Source organism: Otolemur garnettii, unplaced genomic scaffold, assembly GCF_000181295.1.
Source record: "Otolemur garnettii isolate 467f Iridium unplaced genomic scaffold, OtoGar3 scaffold00089, whole genome shotgun sequence".
Taxonomy (NCBI): domain Eukaryota; kingdom Metazoa; phylum Chordata; class Mammalia; order Primates; family Galagidae; genus Otolemur; species Otolemur garnettii.
The window spans coordinates 5,718,746-5,744,438 of record NW_003852484.1 but is presented as its reverse complement, the minus strand read 5'-3'; the positions used below and the strand labels follow the sequence as shown (position 1 = coordinate 5,744,438).

The window sequence follows — 25,693 nt, the reverse complement described above, 5'->3', positions numbered from 1 at the left end:
TCCTTGCTTTCCAAGGAATATTGCTTTTTCTTCAAAAACAGAGACTGATTCTTACACCATTCACTGATATACAAAGAAAACAAAAACAAAAACTCTTAACCAAGTGTGGGTGGAAAACATTCTTCTCATGCTTAAACCAGTCAATTTTGATACTGTAGACAAAAAAAGGCAGTATTGAATATATGTATATATAACATATATACACACATTTATATAATCAGCTTTCCTATAAAGTCAGCAGGTACAAGTGATTGTTTGTCATTTTGATGTGTAGTTTTAATATTTCTACCATCTAAAATCATAATGGCCTGACATGCATCAATAAATAAATGTAAAAAGCATGAAGTTAAAAAATGCTGAAATTAAATACAGATTCTAGATTTGGATTTAAAATTAGAACTATGTATAATAGACTGTGACAATTTACGTAAGCTCTATTTGCAATTAAAAATATGAAAAATAAACCAGTAGATGATTACAGTTCACATTATTTAACTATAATGTTCTCTTAACTGTATCTTTCCGAGGGAAGCAACTTTAGAAAAAAATCTGGACAATTCATTCACAGTGGTGAGATATGTTCCTGGCCTGTCCCCTTGTTCTGGGCTCACTGGCCTTTGACCTCTGCAGCCAGAGTGGCCTGCTAAAAACATTTTCGGTCTCTTCCTAGGGTCACTAGTTTAAAACTGTGCTAAGATTTGCAGAGAACTTTGGTCAGGCAAACAGATCCACCTGAAGAGCACGTGTGCCAGAGTCCTGTGAGCTGCTCCTCCCCAGCAGCCTCCTATACAAGCCTCTTCACCACTAGCGCTGACTGAGAGCAAAACAAAACTTTCACAAATCAATTAAGAATCGTCCTCTCAAGAGTTTCAAACTTTACTGACTTCCCTGGGTTATGAATGACACACATTTCCTTTTCTGTCTGCCACACCTGCCACCAACATGCTGAAGGCAAGCCTTCAAATACCCGAGGATATGGATTAATTTTACAAGTGACATTTAAGTCCCCGTTGAGTTATACCTGCTAAGCTCCCAACCAATTTCAAGCTGTGCATTATACCAAAGTCTTACACAAGACTTTAAAAGAAAACAACGTTAAAAAAAAAAAAACCCTTCAGCACAGAACAAGGTTTTCTTCTTGGAAGGGGCATGAGGCAGGAATCCTGTTTTTAAAGTATACAACAGCAGACTTTTGATAAAGAAAAGATTGTCGCGGGAGAGAGATTGTGTATTTAGTGCTCCGCTTTCCCCCTCCCCACAACCCCTCCCAGCCCTTGGATCTCCCTCAGAGTGAGAATACAATGAAATTGGTTTGTATTTATAGATATTTTACAAGGTTAAATAAGAACAACGATAATAATAAAAAAAATTGAACACTAAAATGAACAGGTTTTTTTTCTCTTTTTAATTTTCTTTCCAAACGTGACCAGTGTTGCTGAGTGACACTCAAGTAACTGGTGGTTTTTCCTGTGCAGCTGGCTGCTCGGGACTGTTCAGGTGGAGTTGGAAGCTGATGCAGAAGCGGCATTATTGGTCTGTCCACGGTCTCCAGCATTAGCATCTGCAAATTGAGAGTCCCAAGAGAATGCATGAGCAACGTTAGAATACCCCAAAGAGAACAAGTATACTCTGACTCAACCAAAGATTGCAAGTGGTGTGGCCTTCTGAACTATTACCCAGAATGTTGTTTCAAAAGTGGCCAATAATGAGAAACCTCAATTTCCGTGGAGCTAAGTTCACACCTTGGTATAAACCTGGTACAGGTAAGATAGTGTGTTTGAATAAGTTACAGACTCAGGGAGCCAGAGGCCATTTCTGTCAAAGTTTCCCTATAGCTGGGATCAGCAATGTATCAATACTCATTGGAGTCTAGCTCCCTTGAAAATAAATGAACAGTGCACAGCTGGGAAATTTTGCTAACAATTCTCAACCATGTTATAACATGCCATCTGCTTAAGTGGGTGAATGGGTGGAGGCAATGAAAGTAATCTGGGTCAGTGCTGATAGGCAGAACAGCCCCTTTTTGGGATGGAAGACAGATAACCAGCAAAAAAGAAATGGCCACTATAGTAACAATTCACTGAGTCAATTCAATAAAACAAACATCTTGACACTAAGAGCTACATTGCTCTAATCCTTTGGAAATATGTACAACTTTACAACTAGCTGTTGCCCCCTCTGTCTATTATTAATTATTTCATAGCACCCATTAACCTTTAAGTGGACATCTTACTGTATGCAGACTGACTTCCAACACCTATAGGCAACTGGCTGCTGTTTCAGTAGCCAATCAAGTTGCAACCTTGTTATCACACACAATGACTAGGAATGTACTGCTGGCCAAATTTTCTCCCAAACATTTCATGCTAAGCCTTGAGCAAGAGAGGTGGCTTGACTGGTGTGGGCTACTTCTAAGGGTTATCTCCCTAGGAGCCATACTGCTGTTGGCATTCGAGTTTGGACATCAAAAGGCAGAGGCAGAAGTTTTTGTTTTTCTAGGACTGAAGAGATCTGTAGATCTCCCATGTCCTATGAATAGATACCAATGTCAAGGCTGAATGCAACATTGGTCCTGGATGTTTCTACTTTTACTTTTTTAATTAGAGACACAAAAGACCCCAAGGACACAAAGGAACTCTTTAGTAAAGGATTAGCTACTCAGTTTATCATTTCAAAAGCCACTCTGTAAAAACTGTATTTCCTTTTTCTTTTCTTTTTTTTTTTTTTAAGAGACAGAGCCTCACTTTGTTGCCATGGCATTCACAGCCATAGCTCACAGGAACCTTATACTCTTTGGCTAAAGTGATTCTCTTGCCTCAGCTTCCCAAGTGGCTGGGACTACAGGTGCACACCACAACATCCAGCTATTTTTAGAGACAGAGTCTCGCCCTACCTCAGACTGGTCCTGAATTCATGAGCTTAGGCGATCCACCTGCCTTGGCCTCCCAGAGTGCTGCATTACAGGTCTAAGCCACTGTGCCCAGTCTATTTCCTTCCTAAATTTAAGATTTTCCTGCCCCTCAAATAATCTGCCTTTATATGAATTTAACCCAGCCTTTGGGGAAGAAATGTGAATATCTCTTAAATTGAATGATTAATTCAATTAATTTCCTTCAAAACACTTACAGTTGCTTCTAATCCTGCTATTATGTAAATATGTGCAGACATTATGGCAGTAGGGCCTATGGCCTGAAGTCACATTAATTTATCAGGATGACACATGAACAGGTGGCAGACTATATGTTATACAAAACCTACTCACCAAAGGCAGGTAAGTGGAACTATGTCTAACATTTCATTCATGACTCCTGGCTTTCCTTAAACATGCCCTGCTTAAAGGAAATTTTACTCTTGATGATCTTCTCAATTCTGTGCATTAATAATCCAGTATCAATTCCTGTCTAGCCTACAGATTCTTCCAAGGAAAAAAATGTTTGTTTTCATGATTTAGGCAAAGGCTGCATTAAAAAACAACACTCCAGAGGAAACCCGGAAGACCAGTGTTACTTCGGAATTATAATGTTCCTGACAAAAACATGTTCACTGTAGCATTCGCCATGCTCAGGATGATACTCAGAACCTATGCATTATTATCATCAAAGAGAAATTCCCTTTCATTATAAGCATGGGAAGATGACAGTAGAACTGTCATTCTAGTCTCTTCTAGTACTTCAGAGAGACAACCAATCATCAGAAATTTATCTATTTAACCACTACATCAGCACACATAACAGCACTATCAGCAGCTCTGGCTAGGACAGCTATTAACTACACTGACTTACACCAGCCAAGGCTGAGTTCAGTAAATACCATCAGCCCATTTATGTTAATTTGTTCTCTGGTAAAATCTTATTTAACTATTGATTTGCAGATGTCCTGTCACTGCCTACAGCCTGTGTACTTAAGATATTACCAAAACCAGTCTCCCCTTCTTTGGATAAATTCAAAGGCTGCTTATATGATCACAACAAAAAGCACATGCTTTTGTAAGTGACCATATAACTAGAAACAAATGTGTTTTTTGAACAAGAAAATGAGACAGACACTCATGTTCCTTCCATCTGTAATTTAATGATCTTCTATTTTTCTCTGAATGATCTCATATTTTTCTCTGAACTCCAAATCACTTGATGAACAAAATTTTTACAGCTAATAATTTTGATTATAAATATCCCTAATAACTGAAGTCACAGACTTGCACTCATTCATCAAAAAAACCTTTGCCTGATGCAATGAAGTCTACTTAAAATCAAATCACATATGCCCTTGCTGAGAAAAAGAACAGAAGAAGACAAAGTCTGGGGGAAGAGGGGAATAAAACAAAAAAGTGAAGTTCTAGCAGGTTCAATAGGCCATTTAACTGACTGAGTGAACAGTGCTGCATTTCATAAGCTTTTCAATCTCACTGTATAGATGGTTAGATGGTAAGTGCACTGGCTCTTTGCCCAGGTAAAGTTAAGAGCCGCTGACCAAGAGGTGGCCAGGAAGAAACTATTTCAAGAACAAGCAGAAGGAAGTAAGGCAACACAGATTATTACCTTTTTAGAAGTAACTCAAGAAACAAGTCTTGGTGTGTTTATTTTGTTCCTACTATCATTCTATAAATTTATTTTACATAAATAAAAGTGAAAAGTGAAAAACTTTAAATTCAGATAAATTATCATTGTATTTAGATGTTTATTGTAATTTCTATAATTTTTCTTCTACATTTAAACAGTGACTTCATAAAAGCAGAAAAGTTTATTTTACTTCTTACATTTCCTTCACTTTACATATGCATTGGTAAAAGTGGTGCTACCTGGAATTTAAAGATTTTGTTTGCAAAACATCACCTTATTTACAAAGGATCCAAGTATGAATAATCAATTCACTCTATAGTCTCTTAGTCTCTTGTTTTTGGTCTTAAGATGCTCTCCTGAGCTTCATACTGATGTATCATTCTTAAATCTAATCTAGTGCCACAAACATTTATGTAGTAATAAGGATGATGTGAAGTTGTATAATTTAATAGCTGTGTGATTTTTGGAACAAATTATTTAACCTCTCTACCCCATGATTTCCTCATTGATGAAATGGCATTTGCCTATGAAATATGAAATGCTTTTAACACAGTACCTGGCATATAGAAACTGTATAATAAACAGAAATGTGAAAGAGATGTCTAAAAATACATACATTTAAATCTAGTGTAACTCCAATAACCATCATCACTATCACAACATGTGTAAATACCAGTGACAACACATTGCTTACAAATATGCCAGACACCAAACTAAGTACTTCGCAGGCATGTCATCAGCTCACACAGCAGCCCTAAAGGAATAGGTACAGTTGTTGCCTTCATTTTACAAATAGGAAAAAGGAAGCACAAAGAGATTCAGTCATATGCCCAAGACCATACGCCCATACAGCTAACAACTAGGAATGTGAAACACAGAGGGGACACAGGAGGAGAACCTGCTGACCTAATTTACGGGCAGTCCAGGAGAAGAGAAGAGATGTTCTAGCAAAGTGAGAAAAGAAGTTAAGGGGACTTTCATTTAGATCTACCTTAACAAAATCCACTGTGATTTCTGGATGCCGATTTCTGTTATGTGAAAGAATGATTACACTAAAACAGAACAGTAGGGCTCGGCGTGGTGGCTCATGCCTATAATCCTAGCACTCTGGAAGGCCAAGATGGATGAACTGCCTGAGCTCATGAGTTCAAGACCAGTCTAAGCCGGAGTGAGACTCCGTCTCTAAAAATTGCCGGATGTTGTGGTGGGCACCTGTAGTCTCAGCTACTTGGGAGGCTGAGGCAAGGGGATCACTTGAGCCCAAGAGTTTGAGGTTGCTGTAAGCTGTGATGCCAAGGCACTCTACCAAGGGCAACAAAGTGAGAATCTGTCTCAAAACAAATAAACCCAAATAACAGAACAGCAAATTTATGATAAGAATTGAAAGAATAGTTACTTTAATTCTAACTTTTAAAGATTCTAGATGGGGTATACAGAGACACAAGTGTTCTGGAAACAACCAGAGAGCTGACATTTCACTGACTTCAAAGCTTTCTAGAAACCAATGCCCATTACCACCCTTCTGATGGTACCATGGAAAACAAACAACAACAAATCTCCCCAAACCAAGAATGGACTTAAAAGGAAATAGAATAATTAGCTTTGGGAGTTGAGTAGGGATGAAGGGAATTTATAATGTAGGAAGATACAAGAGCAACCTTAGACACTGTATTATAGTCAACTTCCAAAATGACCCTAATGATTCACACTTCTTGGTGTCCATGTCCTCATGTAGTCCTTTTTCTATGCTAAATAGGACTAACCTGTATAAACCAATAGGACATTGCAGAAATAATGGTGTGTGACTTCCAAGGCCAGTACATAAAAGGCACTATGGCTTCCACCTTGCTCTCTCTCTTGGATCACTTGGTCGAGGGAAAGCCAGCTGCCACGATGTGAGACACTTATGTAGCCCTATGGAGAGGGCCACATGGTGAGTGACTTAGGCCTCCTGCATACAGCCAGCACAGATTTGCTACCCACATGAATAAGGTGTCCTGGAAGTAGATCTTCCACTTCCAGTCAAGTAACGAGAGGACTGTATTCCTGGCCGATGTTTTGCGTATGTTGTGAGAGACTCTGACCCACTGAGTTTCTCAGAAGCCTAGACTGCTTCCAAATTCCTGATCCACAGATACTATGTGAGACAAAAAATGTTTACTCTTGTTTTAAGTTGCTAAATTTTGGGGTAACCTGATATGCAAGCAATAGGTAACTAACGCATAGGTATATGTCAAAGAACTTAAATGCCACTTAGGATTTAGGGTTTGCACTTATAATCCAACAAGAGTATCACTGACAAAATCCTTCTACAATAATTAGGTATGCTTCTGATAAACTATACAAGACAAAGACAATTATATTAGATTGTTTTTTCCTTTCACCAATCAAGTGTTTTCTGAAAAGAATCTATAGTTCTCTGGCTCTTGTGCTGGATATTGCAAAGGGAATTTGTATATGTGTTAAAACCAATTTTATTCTGTGTAATTTCAGAGGTATAAATAATTTGAACAATCCTATAATGAAGCCAAGGGTAGAACCCTAAGGTATCACGTTCCCCAAAGAGTTCATAAGGCTGTGCTTTTTGTCCTAGAGTAATTTTTGTATGTAAAATTCTGTATTTGATACACATACATTTTTTTCCCTAGGAGAGAATCTACAGCCTTGTCCCCACCTCCCCTGCCCCCTTCAGAGATCTGCAGGAGTTGCTAGATAATGGAGTCTTGGATTAATGATGGTCAACTATCTCAATACCGAGGAAATTGCTCCACCTAGCTACTCAGGTCATAAATGCAAAAGTTTTGCCTTGATTCTTGTTTGCTCTCAACACCATCCCCAAATCTAATGATCCATCAAGTCCTACTCACTTTCACTGTGCTAAATGTGTTTGATCAAAGTTGCAAATGAGGAATGAGAAGGAAAGTGAATGGAAGGTGTAACATGTAAAACTATTGCCAAAGGATTTAATTAAGAAGAGAGCAGAAAATAAGGAAGTGGTTTAGGAGAAGAGTATAGAAAACAAACGTAAGAGGCGGGGTTCCAAAGGCTCTGTCACCATGAATCAGTATTTTAGACCTATGGATCTGTTTAAGTTAAAGCATTCTAATCTACAGAAATGCTCACTGTCTGGCCCAACAGCAATGATAGAAATGTTCCATTTGCATTCTCCAAAATGGTAGCAGCTAGCTCCATATGGTGAATAAATGTTAAGTATTTAAAATTAAATAAAAATTAAAATTTAGTCCCTTATTTGCTTTAAACACATTTCAAGTTCTCAGGTTACAAAATTATTTCTTTTTAATATTTCTATTTTTTCCTTTCACTAACATTTTTGTCATGTTAGTAAAAGAACAGCTTTTAGATATATCAAATTGGCCTTTGTATGTTTTACATGTACTTTATAAGTGTACTTTTATTCTCTTAATTCCTCTATTATGTTCTTTCTTAAGCCAATTTTATGTGTATTTCCCTTTACCAAGTGTCCTCCTTTTATAACATTTAGAAATGTCTCAGGACAGGTCAACTCCTCTAAAAGATAACATTTTTGCAGCCTATGATACATTATTTATATTGTGTGGCTAACTCAGATGTTTCTATTCAAGCATAAATGCCTCTACTTCAAAACCAGGTCTTAGATATTAGTGTTATTAACTAGTACATGAGCAAATAAGACTATTATTCACAGAGAATCAAACTATACCTTAACGCTTATATTTAAACTGAAATTATAATCTACACCCATGAAATCAAAGTATACCTATACGAAGTCACTTTTCAGTTTTTTCTTTAGTAACGTCTACCATTACTTTGACAATTTTGTGTGTGCAATAATGAAGGAAGGGGAACCCTTTTAGTTAAGCACCACCAATTTTCTTTTCTCATTATTCTAAAGAAAATATGTGGCACAAGACACCAAGGTGGCCTTTGGTCATTGTAAAAATAGAAGTAAAATTCAGATGCCTGTGAGCCAATCCATCCATCAAGATCCTTGGAGGGCTCTTTATTTTGATCTTTTGGCAGCAGAGATATCTCAGTTGCCTCTGAGCTCAGGGGCAGAGGACATTTTATCTAAGAGGATTGGCTGTTCAGGGTAGGGAACTGAAAGCCATGGGCACAGAGGTAACATTTTCATCTTTCCTTAAGTTCAAACACCTAATTTAGCTATAAGGAATGAGAAAAGGCATATAAATAAAAGCAGGTGATTTCAGGCAAGGAACTGAGTAACACTTCAGGAATAGGTATTCTGGAAGAATGTCTGATAGGACAATTACCAAAAAGAAGATTTTAGGGGGAGGAAAATCCCAGGTAAAATTTTTGATTTGATAGGAGAGAACATGATCTGCATAGAAAGATACAATTTTTTAGAAGTAATTGCTAATACTGTTGTCTGATGAAAATAATCACTAGGCTGGTTTGATTTTAAATATCTACATACAAACTCAATAAAAAGTGAGCTGGACAAGCTTTCTGGAAGGCAATTTGACATTATGTATTTTCATTAAAATCTTTGTTTCTTTTGATGATTTTCTTTTTTTAGTTTTTTTTATTAAATCATAAACACATAGATCATGTATACATTAATGCATTTATGAGGTACAATGTGCTGATTTTATACAGAATTAGAAATGCTTACATCACTCTGGTTAATATATACCTCATCTCATTTATTAATTGTGTGAAGACATCTATACTCTATACTAATAGATCCAACATGTACTCTTGCATTATGCACCACAGGTGTGATTCCACCGTTCACCCTCCCTGGATCTGACCTCCCCTGTCCCCTCCCATTACCCCCCTCTGATTTTCTTTTTAAAAGATTTTTATTTTGGATTAATATGAGGATACAAATGATTAGGATACACTGTTTGTGTTTGTCAAGTCTTTTGACAATTTTCATATTTACTTCTTTTTTTCTTTTCTGAGACAAGGTCTCCCTATGTTGCCCAGGCTAGAGTACATTGGCATCACTGGCTCACTACAGCTTCAAACTCTTGGGCTCAAGCAGTCCTCCAGCCTCAACCTGCCAAATAGCTGGGACTGCAGCTGACTCTACTTCTAAAACTACTTCTAAGAATATTTTAAGAGAATAAGCATGGTTTTATGCAAATGTATTTTCAAAGCATTTTTCAGAATAGCAAAAAAACTTGGATACAAATCAAAAGTCCAGGAATAAAAAGTTAAATAAATTGTAATACAGTCTTAGAATTTTGATTGAATACTATATAGTCATATATCCTCACCCTCAAAATAGCAGGGCCTATTAAAAAATAAGTCTCTTTGCTCATTCATATATAGACTAAAATACAAAACAATGTTACCTGTGATTACCTTTTTTTTTTTTGAGACAGTCTCACTTTTTCACCCTGGGTAGAGTGCTGTGGCTCACAGCAACCTCAAACTTTTGGCCTCAAGTGTTCTCTTCCCTTAGCCTCCCAAGTAGCTGGGACTATAGACAACTGCCACAATGCCCGGCTATTTTTAGAGATGGGGGTCTCACTCTTGCTCCAGCTGGTCTCAAACTCCCGAGCTCAAGCAATCCACCTGCCTTGGCCTCCCAGAGTGCTAGGAATATAGGCAGGAGCCACTGTACCCAATCTTGTGATTACCTTTAGAAGTAAGAATATGAGAGATTTTTTATTTCCTATAATAACCATATACATTTTAATACACAAAAATCTGTTGTTTTTTTTTAAGTCATGTTCTTTTACGAAACTCCACAGACATTTGGGTTAAGATAAAGGGAAAATGAAGAACAGGGTTAGGAAGCACACCAGAGATGGCACACACTGCAGATTTTACAACTAGACAGAACAGGAACACAGCTTTTCCAATATATATTGTACAACTGGCATAAAAGCAAAGGAGGCTAAAGGCAACAGTACTTGGGGACGAGGATGAGGGAATGGTAACACGCCTATCATTAGTTTGGAGGACAAATGAGCAATCATTAAAATCTGAAGAACTTCTGCATGGAAGGATTTGGTTGGTTCTGAATAACCTTAGAAGAGAATCACTGGGTGGAAGAAGGTGAGGAAATCAATTTCAGGGGTAAAAAGGAAAAACTTTCTAATAGTTGGGTGGTAGAAAGTTGGAACGTGCTCATTCTTGTAGTAATGGGCTTCCGGTTAATAAATATACATACCTATGAGACAGAAGACCACTTCACAGTAGATACCAGGAGGTAAACTGAAATCGGTGCTTTTCAAATTTGTTCTAACAGCAGAACTATCACACTGAAAGAAGCCTTACCCAGAAGACTAATATACTATATAGACAGAAAACTGCTCTATTTGCAATTCCTACCATATCTCATACTTGTCTGACCAGACGATCTTTAAAGTGTGCATATTTGATTAGAGCAACGGAGATGATCAGTTGAATGTACTGGGAAAATCAGATTCACATATACAAGATGTCCCAAAGGTCTCCCCTAAAGTTGCCATACATAGGAAAAATGAGAAATTATAGTTAAATGTACCTTTATTTACAAAATATTCATTACAAAATTTTACAAATTATTTGCAAAATGTTCTCTATGTTTTGGCTACCTCTTTGTAAAATTTTGTAGTAAGTATTTTGTAAATAAAGGTACATTTAGTTACAGTTTCTCATTTTCCCAATGTATGGCAACTTTAGGGGCAACCTTTGGAACCCCTGTATATGTGTGTGTATTTTAAATAAAAATAAGAAATTGCACTATATGGACCCACATTACACAATGTGTGTATGTGTAATTTTCAAGAGGTTTTGAAGTCAGAGCTGTGAGCCACAATCAACTGTACTATCTCCAGATACTAACGTATTTTAAAAACAACTATAAAATGTTTTGGGGGAAAAAAATTCAACACTCATACTCAATAATTTTTGTATATGTTTAGCCCCTATCCACATGCAAATAACACTTTAGCATAGTAAACAACATGGTTTATAAAATTTAAAAACTTTCTTCACAAGAATTACAATATTTTCACAAATATCTCTAAGTGTAACAATTGTTTTTCATAAAAATACATAAAGGTGTAGATTCTACAATGTTTTGTGACAATTTCCTACTGCTGACCCTTCAGATTGGCTCTTCTTTTTGGTATGTAAGATCTTTGACGTGGACAGAGAATAATAATTAGGTATAGATTCCCAAAATAACAACAACATGACTTTAGGTCATAACCTGGATATGACAATGTCAATTTTCCTTGCTTTTCTAGAAGCAGGATTATAGAGAATAGGATTTCTGCATATAATGTATTTAAAATTTAGTAAGACCTAAATATCACCACGTAGTAACTTTGGCTATCATGAGTAATTGACTAAAATCCAAAGCTTATGTCAGGATACTCTAGTCAGTATGATCATAGCAGACAGAATTTTTGTCAATCTGCTTAATGTTCTTCTGCTTTTCCCCCACCTACTTTAGGACTGAACTTTGCTTCCAGGACAACATAAATGACAAAAAATTCCATTTTTATTTACGCCATCTGTAAGTGATATAAAAAGCACTGTAGGCAGTCATCTAAGAGCCTCTGTATTCTGATGATCTTGCCCTAGACAAAAGTGCAATTGACAGAATTGCAATAGTGTTGAGCAACAGTAGGAATGGTATTTTAGCAGATCAGATAATTTTAGGATTATGCTTCTCTTTTTAATTTGTATTTTAGTAATCTAAAACCATTTTTAGATGACCAGGAAGCGTATTTCCAAGCTATGAAAAATAGTTTAAATATTAACCTATTCTGCTCCCTGTTGACATAAATTAAAAGTGGACCCACCTCTAAAATACTAATTATTTTGATGTATGCTCTCCATTACAAGCCAACTAATTCAGTCACTTAGAGGTTTATTTACATTGTATTTAATTCATCCCAGGGCTTGTTGGAGTATATTATTTTGGTGATAGAGCTACAGTAGGTGATTGAAAATTATTTCAAAATTAAAATTTGAAATATTTCTAGGTTGATTATTTTAAAATTAAAATTTGAATATTTCTAGGTTGAAATATGCAAGGTCTGAAGCTTTGTAGCTTACCAGTTTATTTCTTTATACCCTGGAGGAGACCAAGAAATGCTTTGTGAGGACAGCTTTGGCCATATCAGATATTTTAAATTTTAAAAGAATTTTTAATCACCTACTCTAGTTATATCTGTAGGCATTCCTTCACTCTGTTGGTATGCAGATAGAGTGTCCATTTATCCAGGACAGGAGAGTCACAGATTCTTTTGTCATAAGAGGAAGGATGCCATCTTGGTCTTCCACATGGATTTTTTTTTTTAAAACACGTCTGGATTTGTCCTTACTTGGCAATAACAATAATACAAATAGTAAAGCAGTTTCCTTTCACTGACGGCCTACCACATGATGATGCAAAGTACTAGTAAGCACTTTGAGTACTTTATATTACTTCTCACAACTCTGTATGGTGGGTATTACGCCTGTTTTGTGGATAAGGAAATTGAAGCTAAGAGAAATAGAAGACATATATATTTTAAAGTCTTATTAAAGAATGTATAAAGTATAAATTTTTATGTAAAGCACATAAAAATATTTAAATACAGACAGCTGTAGAGGCCACACAGTCAATCATTGGGTCTAGACCAGCATTTCCTCTGATATGTTTGCTGACACACTTTGTCTTCACTACTATGCCCCCAAAGGAAACCATTTTCCTTTAACTATACTGTAGTGTTATGCCTTTGGCCTATAGTGAGGGCCACTTACACATATGAAATTCAATAATATTACATTTATTTTTGAAATGGTGATGAGGACTTGTTTATGCCATATTTCTTTTAGTACCAAATCTAAGGACTTAAAGAAGACATACTTCCCTACAGCAAGGTCAGAAAGCCACCTGGTTCCTTTTTGTAATGAACAATAGAAGATTTTAACAGGTAACATTTCTTTATTTACTTTAGTTACCAAGAAGCACAGAGTAGTATAGGAAATCCTTTTTGGTAACTACTAAGGTACTCGAGGTGTGTATTTCCCTAATTTTAACTCTTGAGTTCAGCTTACTATTCCTCTACTAAGTTCCTCACAGCCTGATTTACTTCAACTTTGGAGGGAACCCTGTGGTCGAAGTCCAGTGTTAGTTTCCATTTTTATGCTGAAATCTGATTTCAACAGTTTTAAGCATATACAGATAGCAATGAAATATTTTTTATACAGTCTAAAGTAGCGGTTCTCAACCTGTGGGTGGCGAACTGTGTTAAAAGGCCACGGCATTAGGAAGGTTGAGAACCACTGGTTTGAAGCAATTATAAAAAAACTCCTGGAAACTAGCTCAAGAAATAAATAAATCTGTTAGTTACCATGTGTTTCAGGGTTAAGGCCTATTTCATACTATGAACAATGAATGCAATCTAACCTGGGCCAGTTATACATTGAATTTATTAAAAGCTCATCTAATCAATTCCATCTTCATTCTAAATAAACAGGTCATAAGGGTTTTTTTAAAATTGCATTTTTACATTAAAAAAATTGAAGCACACTGTAGCACATCCTACATAGTCAATTTTTACAATATCATTTTAGGGTAGCATTGCTACTTGATTTTGCTGACTGAGAAAACAAATCAGACACTAATAAAACTAATAAAGTTCAGATGACTTTATCAAGGTAGCATATGTTGATGGAATTGGAACTAGAAAAGAGATCTTTCTTCCCAGGCTTTTCCTGGAAGGTAGGACATGTACGAGAATGAAATGTTTTTAATCTTTATTAGCAATGTTTTAAAAGATTAAGATTAGGCAGAAACAAACAACACTGGTGTAGAGAGGAGGAGATGGACTTTGATCTTTACTTCTGAGTACTAAGAACTAGTAGTGGAAGATTTTATCGAGAATGGGCCTGATTCTACTTAGTCTAATGTGACAGATGATTTAATGAAAATGGCGTCAGCTCCTGTCATTCGCTTTTTGGAGAGAAAAACAAAGAGGTACCAAATTCTGAGCCACTAATTGTGCTACCTATTGTCCTTCAAATGTCATTTTAAAACTCATCCTGCCATTCTTTGGAAGAACTTTAATTCCCACAAAGGTTATGTACTTCTAGAATACCTAATAAGGATAGTGATTCTCCCTAAATCAGGTCCCCCACCATTAGCCTGGTATGGGCCCAATATGAACTAGCCACCATACCCTAGCTCTAGGCCGGGAGTCCATGCAAGGCTCTTTTTTTCTTTGTCAAATAAGTCTAGTCACATTTGGACTTAACTCTTAGTTAAAACTGCATTGCAGTTTTAGCAGTTTCAAACAATTAAAAAGTATATCAACCTATATCTTATAATTCTTGAAAATTTGTTTCTCATATACTAATAAAATTTACACTCGGGGGATGAAACTAAAGTGAATTATCTTTAATAACATTACATTTGTACAGATTGTTTTCTGCTAGAAGCATTTGATTTGATTTCTGGAAAGTATGACATTTAAAATAACAACTAAGGTGACAGAATTTAACATTATAAAAAGATATACAGTATTTGTACATAATGCATAAAGTACTTACAGATACTTTTGGGAAATATGGCAATTTCTTTTTACATTTATTCATTTGACTGTCCTATGTTTTTGAAACTTGAAAGGTAGTAAATGTTCATACTCATCAAATGAAATGAAATAGTTGTAATCTTGTCTTTTACAAAAACAGAATGTTTCTTTGGCTGGGTCAGTGGTGCACACCTGTAATGCTAGCATTTGGAAGGCTGAGCCAGAAGGATTGCTTGAAGCTCAAGACCAGAACTCAAGACCAGCCTAGGGAACATAGTTAAGAACTTTTTCTCTATAAAAATAAAAAAATAGTTTATTGTGGTGGCATGTGCCTGTAGTCCTAGCTATGTGGGAGGCAAGGTGAGAGGATCATTTGAGTCTAGGAGTTTGAGGCAATAGTGAGCTATGATCATTCCACTGTACTCTAGCCTGGGTGACAGGATGAAACTCTCGACTCTAAAACAAAACAAAACAAAACAAAACAAAAACAGAAAATGTTTTTAAACAGACTTAAGTATCCTCACCTGAGGCTGCTGTGGCATTTGTGGGGGTTGAACCAGCTGCTTGAATCCGTGCATGAGGAGGAATAAGGATGGTAGCCAGAGGTGGATTACTTGATAGTTCTAGAGAAAGTAAGACAAAAATGTTATAGCTTATTCTTGAATCTGTATGTAAAATCATTTATTGGTAGCAATAAGCATAAGATAATGGAATAAAACACCCCTTTAACAGTAAACCCCCCACACACACAATAAATCTACACCTCAAGCTAACGCAAGAGTTATATAAAACTTATATAAAAAGGCCGCAGAAATGTTGTGATACATGGCAAAGGCATTATCTGCTAACATTAAGAGAATTGGGAACTGAAAATATGTTAGGGAAAGGTCATTTTGGAGTAAGCATATTAACAAAATATGTTCCCATCTTTCATTGATGTAAATATACTACATTGTCCTGTACTATTCTGGCAGTATTTGACTATAGAAATTGATAGCAATGGTGTAACAACAAAGAGAATATGTATACAGTTAGTGTGTATTTTGTACTCATGCACACAAGCAGATGTATCAATTCTTACCCAACTGTTTATGGGCCAATGGGGGATAAGACCTATCCTGAAGGTAGCGGAAACAAGATTTAAAAACCATGTGTGAAGTGAAGTGATCACTGCTTTTATTAAAAATAGAATACCTTTATCCAATTCTATTTCTTTTTTAACTCAGTAAGATTGGTTACTTTTTAAAAATTTGAAATAGGCCTTTTACCTGCATATGGGAAATTTATTTCTGTTAACTGTATATAGTTCTGTATAGAAGCTTTAAGAAAACACTGTAAGATGATATTCAATTTAAGAATGTAGATAGATAGCAAGTAGTGGTGGGAGTTTGTATATACAAACATCTATTGCTACCTTTAGGTAATGTGACTATCCTCTCAATTTGCCTGGCATACCCCTGGTTTATGTTATCCAGGCTTTAACCTGCATGTGCTCATTTTTGTTCTAGTAAGTATCACGAAGGAATAATTATAGACCATACTACCCATAGGAAGGCATTATTCTGTGAACTATAGCATACATTTTGGCAATTCACCGATAAGGCATGGACTAACAAAAGTTGAGAATAATACATTTCAAAATTAAGGTAAAATTCATGTAACATAAAATTTACTATTTAAAACAGTTCCGTGACATTTAGTCTGTCACATTACTACTTCTATTTCTTTTTTTGAGATAGCGTCTCGCTTTGTCACCCTTGGTAGAGTGCTATGGTGTCATAGCTCACAGCAACCTCCAGCTCTTGGGCTTAGGCGATTCTCTTGCCTCAGCCTCCTGAGTAGCTGGGACTATAGGCACGCCACAATGCCCGGCTATTTTTTGTTGCTGTTGTTGTTATTGTTGAAGTTTGGCTGGGGCCAGGTTTGAACCCGCTACCCTCGGTATATGGAGCCAGTAGGTACCCTAGTCACAGAGCCACAGGTGCCACCCCACAACCATTACTTATATCTAGTTCCAAAACACTTCCATTAGCTCAAAGGGAAACCCTAAACCCATCAATCAGTCACTCCCTTTTTACTCCTTCCTTGAAACCTCTAGGCAAGGCAAATAGTGGTTTTTTTTGGCCAGGGATGGGTCTGAACTTGCCACCTTCGGCATATGGGGCTAGTGCCCTACTCCTTGAGCCACAGGTACCACCTGGCAAATAGTGTTTTAATCCAGTGGTTTTTAAAGCCTCCACCAATAGTGATTTATTCAACTTGGTATCTAATTATTGTACTAAATTAGATACTAAATGATACCAGATTTTGATAACCAAAGTAATAAAATGATGCCATAATTTATAAAAAGTTAATGAGAGAAAAAGCTTAAAAGTTTTAATAGTCTTCCTTGGGAAGATAGCTGGAAAACCATGGCTCTAATGATCAGGTTCTAAGAGATGCTGTTTTCTAACAATCAGATTTAATAGCTGTGTAGGTTCTCACTGAGGAACAGAAAAATCCTATACCATTTTACTTCAAAGTCTGTCCTATTTTAACCCACAATCTATACTTAAAACCAAGAGAATTTCTGATAATTGCCATGGCTAAAGACTTTATGGTTCTAGCAATTAAAAAAGTATTAATGCAGTATGGGGTAGTTACTCTAAAATTCAGATTTATCATTCCAATTAAAATTAATATTACCTAAAATAGAAGGGCTTCTTTAAAATTCTTCCATCCATTTATTTACCTGCCCAAATACTCATCCATCAATATTGAATGTGAAAAAGTGTTTTAGGTCCCGGATAAAGAGATAAAAAGATAATTGTTCTTGTCTTATCAATAGAAATGGAAATAGACAAACGAACAAATAAGTTGGCAGGAAAGGCACTACCTACTCAGGATAGAGGCATTTTCAAATGAAAAGATCTCTATGACCATGTGCCCAATATCTAAAAGAAAACCCCAAAAAGAAAATGAGCAGAAGTTTTAATATAAGACATCCTGAAAAAGCTATTGTTAAGATTATCCTGAAACTGATAATCAGAGGTCTGTAGCTGCTTTTCCTCAAGGCCCATGGTGCTTATCTCCTCCTATACACATTTACTATCCTTTGTGTACCTGCTTGCCTAGGGGAAAGCCATAGTAATTTGTACCTAAATCTGGGTAAAGGTTTGTAAATACACAGTTTCTAATCCCTCAGTATCCACAAGGGACTGGTTTTAGGAAGACCTTCCTTGGAAACCCAAACTCAAGTCTCTTACATAAAATGGTATAGGGTTTGCATATAACCTAGGCACATACTCCCATACACTTCAAATCATCTCTAAATTACTTATAATTTTTACTACAATGTACATAGTTCTTATACTTCATTTTCAAAATTTGTATTATTTTAAATTTTGTACCATTATTTTTCATTGTTCTTTTTTTCCTGAATATTTTCAATCTGTAGTTGGTTGAAGACAGGGATGTAAAACCCATAGATATGAAGGGCTGACAACATAGGAATATGTAGGTGAAGGACTTGAAAAAAGCAAACTATTTCTTTCATAGGTAGTACACTGTGATTCTGGCCTTGGATAAGGAGAGAGGGGTAACTAATGAAAGAAAAGAAAAAATAAAGAAATAAGAAATCAAGAAAAGAAGTAGCTCTTGAGATCCTGGAGGCTTCACCATACCCAAAGACATGGGCATGGAGATTGGGGAGATGGGAAGACTGGGGGGTTGGGGTGGGACTGGAAACTTTGTGAACTTTTTTGAGTCAAACACCGTAAGAGTTAAGAATTCTTTAAATGGACATTCACTTCTAGTTCTACATTGCTCCAACTTCGATAGTCCAATGTCCACTTCCTTAATTACAGGTATTCCTTAAGACACATTGCTTCCATGTGTTCACTCTTCTCTACTGTAGAGAGATTATTAACGGTCACAGCTTTTGCCTGTGAAACAAGGACACCTCCTTGCACTCTTTCTATAGTCTTTTTCTTGCCACTTCAAGCCTGAATCTTTTACAGGGACAGACTATGGGATCCTCTATGGGGCTGTCACAACTAGGTACACAATAGTTTATTCATTTTTCATTCCCAACAATTACTGCCCACTTCCAATCACCTTGATTATCCATGGCAATAAGTAATAAGGAGATGGATACAGTGAATGCAAATGCAAATTGCAGTCAAAGAATGCAAAACACAGTGGCATTTTGGAAGACAAATAGCAAAGCGACAGCACTTTTCAGGATGAAGAGGAGTGTATATACGCTTGAAGGCAGACAAAGTGTCTAAGAGATTGAAAGTAAGCTAATATTTATTTACTAAATATGTATGTGTTATAAACTTGAACAGGAAAATAACTGAGGCAACAAAAAGGTTCATGATGAAGTAGGGCTAGTTTTGTGTTAGTGAGAAGAAAACTTAAGACAGGAAGGATACATATAAACTGTGTTACCTCAGAGACATGGTTCAAAACAAAACAGTAAAAGTTTCCAGGAAACTTTAAAAAAATTAATGCATGATAAAAATTTTTCTTGCAGATGTCATGAAAACTATCAAAAACCCATATGTAATAGTTTATTAGGGAAAACTACAAATGTTCTGATGGTGTATCAATCATTATGTGCTCTATAATCAAACATTTTAGTGCATGAACAAAAGCAAAATGAATCAACCAATCAAGACAGATAGCGATCAACCAAAAGGTTAACCAAACATGTAACTAAATTTTGCTGCATTGTTTTTTAATACTGCAAATTCACAGAAAAAACAATCTCATGAAAAGACAAATGGAATAAATTTAACCATGCCTGATGAAGCAATCTTTTTAAGTGGAAAAACAAAACCTAAATCTAGTTGGCAAAACATGTAGTTTCCTTTACTCTGAACTTTTTATTCTTTCAAATATAATATTCCTGATTCACTAGTAAGAAGAGGGCAGATAAAAACTTTCCTAAGTTTTTTTTTTTTTTTAGGATAGGAAGAGGATTGGTAGTAGTAACATGTTTGTTCAGACTGTTGTGTGAAAGCTGAGGATATGAAAGGAGGATACGAAAGCAGCAATCACTGTTCGAACCAAAGGGAAGAAATCAACCCCTCTATTCCCAAGTTCTTTCTACTCCTATGTTGATGTAATAAAATATCAGTCATCAGGTAAAAGGAAATCTTCCTTCATTAGCTTTGAAGGAGCTTGCCCTGCAGATTCTCAGGAAGGAGTCACTAAAATATGCAGACTTTTTATTCCACAAGTAGTTTTGAGTTCCTCATCTGTCTATCAGGCTTCTAATGTGCATATAAAAGTTATCTGCTATTTCTTCCTATTCACAAATAGTATGAAAAATGCCCATTTTTGAGCAGTAATTCAAATGCTAGAATGACACCCCGGTGATCTCATCCATTACCACATTCTAATGCTGCTTATTTGTATGCATTTTCTTTAGGTGAGTAAGTAGCTACATCATAACTACTTTCTCCTTGTTAACAATTTCAAAGTGTCTAGGAATTTTTTTTTTTTTTGAGACAGCCTCAAGCTATCCCCCTGGGCAGAGTGCCGTGGCACCACAGCTCACAGCAACATCCAACTCCTGGGCTCAAGCGAGTCTCCTGCCTCAGCTGCCCAAGTAGCTGGGACCACAGGCGCCTGCCACAATGCCTGGCTATTTTTTTTTTGGTTGCAGCCATCATTGTTGTTTGGTGGCCTGGACTGGATTCGAACCCGCCACCTTAGGTGTATGTGGCTGGCGCCTTAGCCACTTGAGCCACAGGCGCCGAGCTGTGTCTAGGAAATTCTGCCCAAGACCCTAATGTGGGCAACATATTCCATACTTATTCAGAAAACTCAGCAAATATTAACCTAAGTAGATAATCACAGAGTAGTCTGTCTGATAAGTCCTGCTGTATTTGGTGATACTGGTGATATTTCATCAGACTATGTAATATTTGCCCCAAACCATGACTACTTTACCTTGGAACTGCCCAGCAGGGAGTATCATAATTTATACCAGTTACCAAAAATGTCTGAAAGCTTTTAGTGTACTACATTTATAGTACAGGTATATTTTAGAAGTTATCTAGCAAAATATCAGTACTTTAAAAGTTGTAGTGATTTACCTAAAAATCTTATACTGAGAAGTACATTCCTAATGCTGTGCTTAAGTTACATTCTTAAGTTAATAATAAGGCAAGTTACATTCTTAAGTTAATAATAAGGCATTATTAAGTTCTTTTATTCAACTAAAAATAGCCTTTTGGGCATTTAAAAATAATATTGCTAATATTTTGAATTCTGAGGAAACCAGTCTAGGTTTTCCTGTATTTATTTACATCATAATTTTATGTATCTCAACCCTATTGAAGTCTATGTTTTTAGCTTTCTCATTTTTTTTCTTTTATCTTCTGGAGTTAATTCATTTTTATAATAAAAATTTTGAAGGTGGAAGTGTCCTTGAATATCCTTTGATCCAACTATCTCATTTTTAAAATGGTAAAATTAAGACAGAGAAAGTGCGTTGGCCAAGGTCTACAACCATGCATTCAGAGAGGGAACTTGACTTAGGTCTGACTTACTCTTTCCACATGCAATGCTGCACTTTTTTTATTTCCAGTGTTCTGGTCTTTCTGGAAGTATATTGGTCCAAACTACACAAAGAACTTGCAATCAAGACATTACTTTTGATTGTGCCCATACCACCCCATATCCTTCTCAGTAGTATGTTCAAAGCAGAACAGTGGACCAAATAACTCAGGAAAAATAATGATAATTCTCACTTAAAATTAATAATCTAGAACCTAAAATCCTGAATACAGTCACCACTATTTGCCATTGATACTGCAGTTGCCTAACCTAAACTTTACCTGCTCCCCTTAGTCTACCCATGAACTTTCTTAAGCAGTGTTATCTTCACTGATGTAATATTTCAATGCCTAGAAGAGTACAGCTTGATCACTTAGAAATTTTACTTATCCAGATTATGAGATATCAAAGAACAATTCTAATACCAAAATTTTTTCTTCTGTTGCTTCCTCACCTTTCTTAGCCTTCATAGAACTGAAGACAGTTAGGGCCTTGCTCTGGATTAAACTTTGGCTTAAGGGAATGTCATGGCTGGTTTTATCTTCTATCTAAGTTTTATCTTCTGTCTAAACTTATACTCTTTAAAAAAAAATACTTTCTGATCTTTTCTCTATTTTCTTACTCTTCCTTTTACTGTCCTTATCATTGCTTCTTCTGGCCTAGCCAATACATCACCATTTCTCCTTTTCATCCCACAAAACTCAGATAACCTAGCTAAGTGGCAGAGAAGTAGACTTCCCAAATTAAATCATACTAAAGGAAATGACTAATATTCTGTATCACTCCCAGCCTCAATCCCATCCTGTTCTATACTCTCAGGTGGACAATGCTTGCTAAAATAATTTTAATTGGTAAAATTTTATACAAACTAGGTAAAAAATTGGGATTGGGAATCTATGTAGTACAGCTAGGAGGATACCCCCACCTTTAAATATACAAAACAACTTATTCCCTAACATATTCCAGCCTTGGAATCAGCTCCACATTGTTAAACAAAATGTTGATTCCCTACTGGACTTTCCTAATTCTACCTGCTTCCTAAGGTCTGATATAGCTATGTCTAATCTTTGAGATCTACTGACAAGAGGGAAGGAGAGATGGCAACGAGCCACAGATTTGCCCTAGTTTTCAATGTCTGAATGTAGGTAATACTGTTAAACAGGGGTTCCTAGAATACTGAATCCTCAGTGCTGGAAAAATGAGAGCAGTCTGATATTCTCCTGAGTTATGGATTCAGGAAGTCAGAAGGATATGAAACTTGTCTGTCCTGTACCTACTGATCTCTCTCCTTTCTCTAGCTGATAATGGAAATACTTATTATGATTATATGAAAGTAACAGTAATCACCATTTACAGCTAATTACCCCATGGCACATTAACAAACTTCAATTGCAGTTAGCTTTGTTGTAAACTTTAATACAACACTGTATTTTACCCAAGTGTTTAATCTTTATAATTCTGTTAATTTGGCAGATTTACTTTGCTATTAAAACAACAACAATAACAAAAAGTAGAGAGAATATTAGAAATGCCTAATAAACACCGGTTATATGAATTAACGAATACTTTATTCAAAGAGGTATGTGGCATTCATTCAAACATTCAATAAGTATCCGCAATATGTAGATTTTTAATTTATTTGGGAGAAGTAATGCAGACTTCACTGGAAATTTGTTGTGAGGATGCAGGAGGGTGTTATATTGTCTATAGCAGAACCTTACCAATCCTCTCCCCCCAACCACAGCCCCTAACTATGTTTCTATCTCTGGATTCTTTCTAGCTATACAACCAACTGGGGGATTGGTTCTCCTTCAACCCAATACTATTCTAATCACCCATTAATTACTATTAACTAGGATGTGCTTTAAAGTTGCCATCTGTACAACAGTTATATCTTTGCCTTAGAAAACAAGATCAACATTTGGAAACTTTGCTTGAAAATTAGAAAACAGAGCATCATATAGAATGACATTACAAAACCTCTTCCCTGGACAGCTGTGTTCTTATATAGAACACTGCTCAAGAAAAACAGAGATACAGAATAACAGTGATATAAAGTACTACTATGTGATCGCAACTCTATTTCAGAATGACTGCTAAGATAGGGGATTTTAACACTTAGGGGAAAAAAAGAGAGAGACTATATCTCAAAATTATGGCACTTTCAATTTAATACATTTAGTTTTCAGTTTGATGAAAAATGATCCCACGGATATATAGTCATGAAATGCATAGTAACATTCCATATATATGGAAAATTATTCCATAGATGATGATGGTGGTCCCATAAGATTTTAACATTATGGTTTTATTGTAGCTTTCCTATGTTTAGAAATGTTTACATATGCAAATATTTGACCTCTATGTCACAACTGCTGACAGTGTTCAGTACTGTAACATGTTGTTCAGGCTTGTAGCTTAGGAGCACTGGCTCTATCATAAAGCTAGGTGTGTAGTAGGCTATACCATCTACTTTAGTGTTAAGGACACTCTATGACATCTGCACAAGGACAAAACTGTCTAATGACGTATTCTCAGAATATATCTGCATCACTAAGTGACATGTGACTTTATTTGCAGGGGCCACTTGAACAAAACAAAGACCCGTGTATATACATCCCTTGCACTGGTATTCACTCTGATAGCCACTGCACACTGTGCCTATACACATTATATCCAATTAACACGTACTCTTCAAACCTTTAGAAACATATGTACACTCAAGATACATATAGAGCCATATTTGGATGTGACATACTAGGCAAATATAACATTTTAAAATACCAAAATAAAACTATCTTCATTCTTAAAAAAATACTTTTAAATATTAGGTATGTATGAATAAAGTTTGAACAACATTATTCATTTATTCTTATTTAAACTGAGTCTTGTCTCTACTTTAACAAGGCATGTGCCAAGGGGAGGGAAACCTACGGCCTTAAGGAAACATGTGGCCTTCCAGGTCCTTAAGCAGCCTTTTGATTAACAAATCCTTTCACTAAAAGAGGTGCATCAGAGAATTTCTTTGCCTTCTTTGGTGCCAAAGAGAGAACAATCTTGAAATCAGAAGGCCATAGTTCCCCAACTTGCATGGAAAATAGTTTGGTGGGCCTTTAAAAATTTCCATATGATTGATGAATTCCCCAGAGAACAAAAAAAAGTATTCAGGCACACCAGCACTATTCACAACAGCCAAAAGGTAGAAATAGGCCAAATGTCCATGAACAGATGAATGGGTAAGTTAAATGCTGTATAACCATACAATGGAATATTATTCAACCAGAAAAAGAAATCAAATACTGATACACGCTACATGGATAAACCCTTAAAACATGCTAAGTGAAAGAAGTAGGACACAAAAGCTCAGATACTATCTGAGTCCATTCTTATGAAATATCCAGAATAAGTAAATCTACAGAGACAGAAAGTAAACTGATGGGTACCATGGGATGAGACATAGATAGGTTAACAAGGAGTCATGGCTTACTGGGAATAGGTTTCCTTTAGAAGTGATGAAAAATGTTTTTTAACCTGGTAAAGGTGGCAGTTGCACAACATTGCAAATGTACTAAATACCACTGATTTGTTTACTTTAACATGTGTGAATTTTACCTCAGGTTTTTAAAAAGCTTAGAACTTCATAAAAAACAAATCCAATTGTTTTTAAATTACATTTTCTTTAGTAATAACAGAAAATTTTAGACATTGGCTAAAGAGTCAAATGTAATTTACTTCAAAAATGGTGCATGTCAACAGAGGAACTAAAACTCCGAATTTTTAAATCTGATTAAATAAAAAGTTTAACCAATATCATTTTTTTTATTAAATCATAGCTATGCACATTAATGCAGTCATGGGGTACAGTGTGCTGGTTTTATATACAATTTAAAATACTTTCATCAAACTGGTTAACATAGCCTTCATAACATTTTCCTAGTTATTGTGTTAAGACATTTATATTCTACATTTAGAAAGATTCACACGTACCCTTGTAAGATGAACCACAGGCATGGTCCCACCAATTACCCTTCCTCCCCCTCTCTTCTTCCTCTCCCCTTTCCCCATATTCTTGGGCTATAATTGGGTTAGGCACGTGGC

At 36.0% G+C, this 25,693-nt stretch overlaps 1 protein-coding gene across 1 annotated transcript in view; it reads right to left on the bottom strand.

Annotated features, from left to right (window-relative positions):
• Nucleotides 1-1,382: 1,382 nt before the first annotated feature.
• GSK3B (glycogen synthase kinase 3 beta) overlaps nucleotides 1,383-25,693 on the bottom strand; it is a 210,936-nt gene continuing 186,625 nt past the window's right edge. Inside the window, exons 9-10 of the mRNA XM_023516300.1 lie at nucleotides 15,571-15,669; nucleotides 1,383-1,561 (exon numbers count right to left, since the gene is read on the bottom strand). Of these exons, the coding sequence (XP_023372068.1) occupies nucleotides 1,494-1,561; nucleotides 15,571-15,669 (167 nt within the window). The 3' untranslated portion in view covers nucleotides 1,383-1,493. The remainder of the gene's footprint in view (nucleotides 1,562-15,570; nucleotides 15,670-25,693) is intronic.